The 10,967-nt window shown below is 33.3% G+C and overlaps 1 protein-coding gene and 1 pseudogene across 1 annotated transcript; both read left to right on the forward strand.

Moving 5' to 3' along the window:
- The first annotated feature begins 6,747 nt into the window (after window positions 1-6,747).
- LOC148209542 (uncharacterized) lies at window positions 6,748-7,812 on the forward strand. Its single transcript, XM_088126905.1, has one exon. It carries the CDS (start codon window positions 6,748-6,750, stop codon window positions 7,810-7,812), a length of 1,065 nt encoding a protein of 354 aa, XP_087983031.1.
- A 1,312-nt stretch (window positions 7,813-9,124) lies between these two features.
- LOC148209543 (serine/threonine-protein phosphatase 7 long form homolog) lies at window positions 9,125-10,942 on the forward strand (annotated as a pseudogene).
- Window positions 10,943-10,967: the final 25 nt, after the last annotated feature.

Genomic DNA, 10,967 nt, shown 5'->3' on the forward strand with positions numbered 1-10,967 from the left:
TGATAGAGGCATAGGTGACGTCGTAAAAAACATCACGAAAGGATTTTGTGACGTTTAAAAAATGTCACGAGAATCCAATTTGTACTAGTGTATGTAGACGGTGGCTACTGCATCTGGATTGATGCTGAAATCTCAGCTTCTCTCTTCCTTCGGTTCTAAGATGCATGCGTTCGTGAGTCAAGTGTGCCATTTATACAGGAAACAGTTTCGCTTCAAATTCTTTTGTGAGAATTATATTTAATGGTGTTTATTTAATTAGTGATTTTATATTTCAATAAATTCACTTAATGGTTTAAACGCTTCACTAACTCTTCCATTTGATTCACGACTTATCACAATAAATTAAAAAAATTCACAATAAACAAAGGATAAATTAGGCAATAGGTAATGAAAGGAAGGGTATTATTGTTCAAAAAATGTTTCTTCCACGTTTGTACTTTAAAATATATTATAGATATAGATATCAATATAGATTATAGCTTTAGATTTGGAAAAGAACTCTCACATTGAAGCACCACTAACCCATTTATTTACTAAAATAACTCTCTTTTTTAGAGTTATCAATGGGGGTGCGTCGTGGGCGTGCATGGGGGCGAAGAGGCGGGTAGGCAGACTTGGTGTTCATTTGGGTCGATGGGTGTAAGTGCGCGGTGGATTTAAGCATGCACATAGTCGGGTCTATTGGAGGCATGGGCAAGGACGTGCGCGCAGAGGGCACAAATTACCAGAAGCTGCTAAAGGTGCTGGCAATAGCATGGCTATGCTAGTGCGCTAATGATGGCGTACGCATGCACACTATGGGCGTTCATCATGAAATGATACTATCCTCTTGGCGTGACTTGGTTCCAGGGACTTGGTGTCAGATATGATCGTATCATGATATCTATATAATAATTTATAAAATATTAACGAGGACTAAAATTGATGTTTTATGTTAAGTTTAAGGTCTAAAATATGTCAAAATGATTAAAATTTTAAAACTAAAATGTGAAAGTTTTAGGAAAAAATAAGATTTCAACATTCATGCGTCTCATACATAAATATTTTAAAAAGAGGTATATGTTAAAGAGAGAAAAATTTTGTAGAGATAAAAAAATAGATAGAGAGAAGTTAGAGAGGGAAGAAAATTAAAAAGAGAGAATTTAAAGCTAGAGACAATAGTTAGAGTGATGCAGATGGAGGTAATTAAGTTGAAAGGAGAAAAAATTGAGCATGAAGAAGAAAAATTAAAAAACAAAAATTTGTTTTTCAAAACCTAAAAACGTAGTCTATTTGATCACAAAATAGATCTTCTGGCTAAGTTTGGACCAAGGAAGCTGATCTACGCTTAAAACCTACTTAGAGAGAGAAAAAGGCTCCAACACTCAAGTCAATCTAAGTTCGTTATATCACTCAGAGTAAGTGGAATAGATTAGCGTACCTAAAACATGGAGTGGGTCCCCCTATTTATACGCTTGGATCAGCGAGTCTCACTTGCTCAATGATTATAATCCTTCCAAAGTTCACAACATGTTGTCGAAAAAGCGATTAAGAGTAATAGGGGGTGTGGAGTTGTGATAATTGGCTCGTCCTTTACTAAGGTCGATCTTAAGATTCGTATTGGTCAGATTGGCTTTTACGAAGGCACGCACATCCATATGATGCGCTCATTGGCTTAGCCAGGGAAAGTGGTCAAGCTACTTCATTGTTTATTTAGACTCATGCATTTACATAATAAGTTATTATGCTGATGTGGCACCTTCGAGCCTCTAGTTCTTTAACATGTGGAAGTCGTTAAATTGCCTCCAACATAGTCAAACAAATATATTAAAAACCAGCTGATTGGTTATGAAACAAAATCTTAATTTGTTAATTTTATAAATCTAAGTATGAACGAAATAATAAGTTAAAAGGTGAGTGGTTAGATCTCAACTACTATCTTATAAAATCTATTTTCTTCTAAGAATATTCCGTACCCTATCCCACTTTATGAGGAAACAAAGACCTTTACTTAAAAAAGTTGTTAATATTATAAATATTATTATATAATAGATGCATGCTAATTTGCTTAGTGTTCCAAAATATGCATGTGTCTCATTGGCTATGCCCCATATGTTTAATCGTCAATGCTTCATGTGTTTAATTGCTGCTCATCCTTACTGTCTAATTTCTTACACCTAATGTTTGTCCAATTGCCTATAAATAAAGGGAATTTGTAGTTCATTAATTCACACAATTTGAGAAGAAAAAATTTCAAGAGAAAAGAAAGAAAATAGAAAATTATTTTCTATTTTTATATTTTGTCAAATTTTATTTTCCTGTTGTTCTTTCTCACGTGTTGCCTTATTTTCTTTTTCAATTTGACAACACGTTATATGCACGAGTCTCTTTCATTTTCCCAGCTAAAGGTAGGTCTTAAAGGTAGGTTGTTGTTTTCCTCTTTGTTATAATGAGGTAAGTTATATGTTGTTTTTCATAATTTTTAATTATAAATACATTTCTTTATGATAGTGTTACCACGACAAATCTACTAAATTAGAGTTTGCTACCCTTGACATCAATGGTAATAATTATTTGTAATGAGTGCTTGATGTCGAAATTCACCTAGATGCCATGAACCTGGAGAGACTATCAAAGAAGAAAATACGACTTTAAGTCAAGAAAAGTCAAAAGTCATGATTTCCCTTCATTATCATCTCCACAAGAGATTGAGGATTAAATATCTGATAATAAAAGATCCTCGTGTTTTATGGCAAAATTTGAAATTGAGATATGATCATTAGAGAAGAGTTATTCTTCCTAAAGCTCGTTATGAATGAATGCACTTAGGGCTCCAAGATTTCAAATAATTAAGTGAGTATAATTCAGCATTATTAAAATCAGTTCAAAATTGAAGTTATGCGGAGAAAAAATTACTAATAGAGATATGTTAGATAAGACATTTTCTACCTTTCATGTTTTGAATATGCTTTGCAACAGCAATATCGAGAGAAAGATTTTAAAAGTATTCTAAACTTATATCATATCTTCTCATGGTTGAGCAAAATAACAAGTTGTTGATGAAAATTATGAATCTTGACCAACTGGAGAAACATCATTTCCTGAAGCAAATGTTGTGAATTTTAACAATCATGCTCGAGGTCGGGGTCGTGATTGCGGTAGAGGAATAAATATTTATTCATTTCGTGGTGGTCGTATAATTATCTAAATTTCAATAGCACCATACAAAATGATGATTATAAAGGAAAAGGTCCACAAGATAAGAGTTTTATAAGTGTTGAACATAAATGCTTTCAATGCGATATGACTGGACATTGGGCACGTACTAAACATCAAAATACTGAGTTGGTCTCTATATACAGCTTCCCTAGAGGAAAATGGGAAAACTGTGGAAGCAAACTTTTCCTACTAGGATGATGATATATTTGACCTGTCCAACATGACACATTTGGATGTGGCGACTTATTTGAATATTCTTAAGAAAAAATCGGCACAATTTATGGAATAACAAGTGCTTCTTTTGATTAGGAGAATATCTAGAGTTAATGTTGTTTTTTTTTACATATATCTTTGTTTTTCTAGCTAAGGTTGAACTTTTATATTCCAAGTTTTTTTTCTTCTTATTGTAATTGTTTTGTCTAGTGAAGAAGCATGAGTATTTTTCATATGTTGGATGACTAAAAAATGAGTAATGAAGATTTATGTTTGGCAGATAAAAGTAGATGGACAAGCAAATATTTTTCCAAAGCATAAAATATTTCTCCAGAAGTCAATACAATCTTAGGTTCTGCAAACTTGATTGAAGGTTTTGGAAAACAAATATCATTTTGTCAAGACGAACAAACTTTATAATTGACAACACATTGTTCTCTAGTCAATCAAAGATAAATATACTAAGTTTTAAAGATATATGTTGTAATGATTATCGTCATATTGAGACTGATAGTAAGAATGATATGGAGTATCTCTATATTATATCTATTATCTCATATGGAAAACGTATATTGGAAAAGTTGTCTGTTTTTATCTTTTGGATTATATTATACTCATATACGAGTAATGGAAACATATGCAACAATGAACCTGAATTATAAGATCCATATATAATTACTTATTTGACATGACCGATTAGGTATCCTAGGTCTATAAATAATGACAATAATTATTTAGAATCCACATGAACATCAACTAAAGAGCCGGAAGATCCTATATCAAAGGGAAGCCAATTATTTTTTAGGTTTAAATACTTTTTTATCCTGTAATTTCGACTTTATTCATTTTGGTCTATGTATTTTTGAACTGATAATTTTTAAAATGACTATTTTAGCCATACTTTCAACTTTTGTTTATTTTAGTACCTATATTTTCACAACGTTCGTTTTGGTCTCTGTATTTTTAAAAAAATGACCATTTTGATATCTTCATTTTTTTCCTCATTTATTTTGATCAAAATTTTAGCATGACACTTCATCCACTGAATTTCTATAAATGTAGCCACACATTTGTATTAGAGGGTTTTTATTGTGTTAAAAATTTTCAATAGGGATCAAAATGGTCGCTTTTTAAAAGTACATAGACAAAGATGGATGTTTTAAAAGTATATAGACTACAATGAAGAAAGACCAAACTAACATTTAAACTCAAGAAAAAAAAAGCCAATTGAGCAATTACTAATTAATATTTAGTTTAAAATACTATTTTAGTCCCTGTATTTTAGTGTTAGTTCATTTTGGTCCATGCACTTTCAAAATGTTCAATTTGGTCCATGTATTTTAACTTTAGTTAATTATAGTACCTGTACTTTAAAGAGAGACCATTTTGGTCCCTATTTATAAAGTTTTAAAGTCATGGTTACATTTCAAGAAATATATTTAGTGTAGTGTTGTGTTGAAATTGTGATAGAAAAAATGAGATTATAAAGTACCAAAATGGCCAGTTTGTAAAAGTACAGAGACCAAAACAAACATTTTAAAAGTATAGGGACTAAAATGAACAAAAGTTGAAAGTACAGGAACCAAAATTTTACACAGACCAAAATGAACCAAAGCTGAAAGTAATTGTATGACAATACTAGAGTAGGGGAATATGATTGCTTACCAACTTTTTAATTTAAAAAAAAAAAAGAATTCAAGAATGACAAGTGATCGTAAAAAATCAAATGTAGTTTTAGATGCAGAAATTAAAAGAGGGTAAAAGAAAAGAAATGACACCTCCCAATTAAAAGAGGCAACCACTCTTTTTGTGGATTCAAGAGTAAACATCCTCCCAATCCTTTTGTAGGTTTAGGATCCAACTTAACCAATCTTTTTCACTCGTTCAAGATCAAATCACTATAACCTTTCTCACTGAGGTAGATTTACACAAATTTTGTACTAAAGTAATGGCTAAAGAGCCATACTCTAATGTATTTCTAAAAAAAAAATAATTGTTTTTTGGTGTAAGAGTGAATTTTTTTAGAGCAAAAAATTGAAGAAGAAAATTTTATTTTGCTAGGATAATTGGTATAGATGAGTCAACCTAAACATATTTCAACTGGTTAAGGCACCTATCTCTAACTATAAGGTCGTGAGTTCAAATCTTCACCCCAACATGTTTTACTAAAAAAAATTGGCGTGGAAGAAGATGAATTTGATAACTTTAAATAAAATTTTCAAGGATTAAATTTGACCACTGAATTTATGGTAAAAACGAATGAATGGTAGAGATTAAAAAAAAAGATAAGAAAAAGAAATAAAGAAATTGTGGAGATTAAGTGAGACTCTGAAAATTATTATTTATGAATTTATTTGAATGCGCTACTATGTGTCGTCTTCTCACTCATACGATGAACTTCTGTCAAATCCAACATGTACAATTGTGACAACTCGTATTGTCACGTGTCGTTACATGATTTGTCAATATTCTACATTGGATGCCTTCTGAGTGGTCTACTTGTCGATGTCACTAAGTTACTTAAGTAACTTAGTGATTTCACGAAATTGTGGTCGCTGCGTGCGATTTAGGACGAAATCGCGACCTATGGCTGCGATTTCACTAAAGTCGCAGCCAACGGCTGCAACTTCGATTTGACATGGCTCCACGTGGAGCCACGTCTCAAAAGGAAGTCGCAACCAGGCTGCGACTTCCCTTCTGACGCCAGTCGCAGCCAGGCTTGCTAAGGTTTCGGTGGGGACAAAATTGTCCCCACCCGTGGCCTCCTCCCCTATTTCCACCTTTTCTTTCTTTCTTCCCATGGTCCCCCCTCCCTCATCCTTCACTGCCACCGTGTGAGCTCCGCCGCCCCCTCCATTGTTGCCTCCGTTGCTCCATTTCTGCCGCCGCTGTGACCGTACGTCGACCGCCGCTGGTATTTTTTTTTTATTAAGTTGATTTTGTTGGTAAATGTTTTTTTATTAGTTTGTTTTGTTTGTATATGTATTTTTTTTATTAATTTTGTTTTGTTTGTATACATTTTTTTTTATTAATTTTGTTTTGTTTGTATACGTTTTTTTTTATTAATTTTGTTTGTTTGTTTGTATTTATATGTCTTTTTTTTATTAATTTTTTTTGTTTGTTTGTATTTATATATCTTTTTTTATTAATTTTATTTTGTTTGTATGTCATTCTTTGTTTGTATATATATTTTTTGTCATGAATTATTTAATTTAGACATAGATGAATTAACATTGGATTATGGTTAACTTTTTTAAATTTATGTTATATGTTATGAATATTGTTGTATGTTTTTTTTAAATAATTCGTTAACATAGTTATAAATATTATACAGTTATGTCATTAGATTGTGATGAAATTGTGATACTTGAACCTGGAAATGGATCTGCTTCTAATATTGAGGTGGAAGTGGATGAATTGTTTGGAACTGAATTGTGTTTGAACATTCCAGTAAATTTGAATCCTCCACTCCCTAATGAGGAAGCTTCATCGATGTTTACTGAAATAGATTTTGAGATTGTAGACTCTATATGTGAAGAAGGTTCAAAGTTGGAAGAAGGGTCAATGTCTCCAGAAATGAATGTGGATAACATACGTATATGGTCAAAATTTAGGACCAAAGAAGAACTACAACTTGCTGTCAAGAAATATTGTATTTCACAACATTATCAATTTGTTGTAATTGAATCGAATCAAGATATGTGGTATGTAAAATGCAAACAGTGGAATGATGGTTGCAAGTGGAGACTTCGTGCTCGTCGACGTAAATCTCATGGGATGTTTGAAATCAATGTACTTGAGGAGGTTCATTCGTGTTTATATGTCGAGCTTACACAGGATCACTCACAATTGGACTCAAATTTTATATGCAATGAAATTCAGAATATTGTACGACGTGATCCTAGTACGTCTGTAGCTTCATTACAAGAAGTCATAAAAAAAGATTTTGGATATTGTGTGAACTACAGACGTATGTGGCAAGCTAAACGAAAAGCACTAATTAAAGTTTTTGGAGATTGGGAAAAATCATATGAAGAGCTCTCATACTGGTTGAATGCTTTAGTGCATTACAATGCTGACACTCGAGTACTCTGGGACTTGATACCTTCGAATAAACCTGGACATCTTATTTTTGGGCGAGTGTTTTGGTCATTTGGTCCTGCAATTGAAGGATTTAAACATTGTAGACCATTAATCCAGATTGATGGTACACATCTATATGGCAAGTATAAGGGAAAATTATTTATTGCCACCACAATTGATGCAAATGGACATATATTCCCTATTGTTTTTGCTATTGTGGAAGAGGAAACTACTTTTAGTTGGTCGTGGTTTTTGTGTGCCTTGCGAAATTTGGTTACCGAACAAGATGGAATTTGTCTAATTTCTGATCGACATTGAGGTGTTTTGGTGGCTGTGAAAAATAAGGAAAATGGCTGGAGTGAACCAAGAGCACATCATTGATTTTGTCTCCGTCATGTGGCTAGCAATTTCAACAAAAAATATAATTCGAAGCCTTTAAAAGAGTTGGTGTATCGTGCTGGGTGTCAATACCAAAAGCGTAAATTTGAAAGATATATGAGGGAGTTACAACAATTGAATCCAGATTGTATTGATTTTTTCACTCATATAAACATTGAAAAATGGACACAAGCACATGATCAAGGGTTTCGATATGGATGGATGACAACAAATCTAGCAGAGTATATTAATGGTGTTTTCAAGGGAGCTAGAATGTTGCCAATTACTGCATTGGTGAAGTTTACGTTTTTTAATACTATTACTTATTTCCAGAAACGTAGAGATGATATCAGTGAAGTAGTGAATCGGGGTGAAAAGTATAAAAAATATGCTTTAAATAAATTGAGGAGGTGGGAGAAAAGAGCGACGGCACATTCAGTGACTTCTATTGATCGAGAGACACAAACTTTTCAAATCGAAACATGAATAGATATGTTCTCTCCTTACAAATGCCAACATACTCAAGTAGTTTGCTTGAAGGACTATACATATACTTGTAACAAGTGGCAATCTTTCAAGATACCGTGTTCTCATGTAATTGCAGTCTGCAATCATGTTCACTTGCCATATTTGCCTTATGTCGAGAAGTATTACGAATTGTCATGGTACCAACTTTGTTATGCATCTCGATTCTACCCTATACAACATAGGGACTATTGGCCGGAAGTGAAGTTTGATATTATTCATCCGAACTCAAATTTGTTGAGGGAACATGGACGCCCAAAAACTTCTTGCATTCACAATGAGATGGATTGGCGGGAGACGGGTACGAAAGTTCATTATGGAATATGCAAAAAAGAAGGACATAACAAACGTACATGTCCAACTCGCAACTCTGGTGCTTCATCTTCGAGACAAATGGGTGATTAAGGTGGATTTCTTTAATTATTTTTTTAACATACTGTTACAAATCAATTAATATTGAAATCAATTCTATATTTTCTATGTACAGGTTGAAGCATATGCGGTGATATCGTTCTCAATTAGTGTGGGATTGTTGCTTTGTAATACCCTATATTTTATCACTTACTCAAATTCGTGCTTTGTAATACACTATGCTTTATTGAATCATTTGTTGCTTTGTAATAGTCAGATATTTGGAATTGTAATGTACTATACTTTATGTCATGTTATTTGAAATGAACTTTGATTATAATTGTGTTACTTGTCTTATTATATTTCAGCATTAATTATGGATCCAGGACTTTTGGATTCCCATCAGCTATACTTACAACGATCACATCGTTCACAATTAGTGTGGGATGATGGATCTACCATAGTTTTGCAATGTCGAAGAAGAGAGACCGTAGTATCTCATAACATTAGGCTAAATAATCGTATAGTGTCATATCTACAACCGTCTGGATTTGGGGGGTTTCATAGATAGACTTCACTCAATTAGATTGACATCTTATTACTGCACTAGTGGAGCGATGGAGGCAGGAAACTCACTCGTTTCACATGCCTGGTGGAGAGTGTACTATTACACTACAAGATGTTGCTGTGCAGTTATGGCTACCTACTGATGGAGAACCCATTACAGGATCCTTGCAATACGATTGGGCACAGTTATGTGAGGACCTACTGGGAGTACGACCTCCTCAACTTAAGGGATCTAGGTTGAGTATTCCTTGGCTAGCGGCACAATTCATTAAATTACCACAAGATGCTGATGAGGTTATGATACAAAGATACGCACGAGCATATATTATGCAGCTCATCGGTGGATTTTTATTTCAGGATAAATCTAACACATTAGTTCATCTCATGTTCATTCCGCTACTGACTGATTTCAAGGAAGTTGGACAATATTCATGGGGTAGTGCATGCCTCGCATGGTTATATCGAGAACTCTGTCGGGCTAGTCGAGTTGATGCCTTGGATATAGCAGATCCGTTGATACTTTTACAAGTGTGGGCGTGTGATAGGTTTCCTACAATTGCTCCACAACACCATGTACTCACTCCTGAACAATATGCTGGACGTCCTCTCAGTGCACGGTACATTCATTTCCATTTATTTATAAGTGATTTTTAAATTATATGTAATTGAATAAGTTTTACATAATGCAGATGAAATGAAGTTTTAATAGCTTTTGAACAATCTACGAACATGTTGGTTCAATATCAAACATGTTTTGATCGACTTAAGCCCAACGAGGTATATTACTTAGAAATAAATAATTATAATTAACTTAATAATAATATTAATTCTTATTTATTAATGATTTCAGATTATCTGGACACCGTACAATCACGACATTATGACTCTATTACCTGAATATTGTCATAATGGGCGAGATATTTGGTTGACTTTAAGCCCTCTTATATGTTTTCATATTATCGAGTGGCATCTACCGAATCGAGTGTTGCTATAATTTGGGCTTTTACAGAATAAACCGTTATATTGTAATACTGACACGGGTCTACATCAGATCGACCTACGAGGAAAACATGATCACAATTGGCAACGTCAACATGCAGTATATATATCACTATGGCGTCAACGTCGTGATCGGTGTGCATTTAGTGATGCGACAGATATGCCGGCCGTGTCAGATGATTATTAACAGTGGTATGATTCGATTACAAGAAAGTATATCACACGTGAATCTGCTTATCACGGTTACGTGGTTAGTATTATATTTCTTATATTTTTTAATTACAATATTTAAATCAAATTTAATATTAATAATTATTATATCAATAAGGATTCTTTTATTAGCAACGTACAAGATTTTGCAATACAAGAAAATCTACCTGTATTAAAATCAGTGTGTGATACTTGCATTAGCATAACTGAATCAAATTCAGTTTATCTAAGAGTAGCTTCAAACTTCGAAATGAGGCGTCCTCGTCGTAGGCGCAATCAAGCACAGCCAAATGAAGAAGTTCAAGAAGAAGCACAAGAAGCTCAACAAGTTCAGGAACAAAATGAAGATGCTATAGGAGATGAACAGATTATGAATACTCCTATACAATCACATTTTCTAATGATTCCTCTGCCATGAGTTCATTATTTATTTAATTTACATT

The sequence above is a fragment of the Momordica charantia genome (genome assembly GCF_013281855.1).
Source record: "Momordica charantia cultivar OHB3-1 chromosome 8 unlocalized genomic scaffold, Mcharantia_2.0 BLBB01000008.1, whole genome shotgun sequence".
NCBI lineage: Eukaryota > Viridiplantae > Streptophyta > Magnoliopsida > Cucurbitales > Cucurbitaceae > Momordica > Momordica charantia.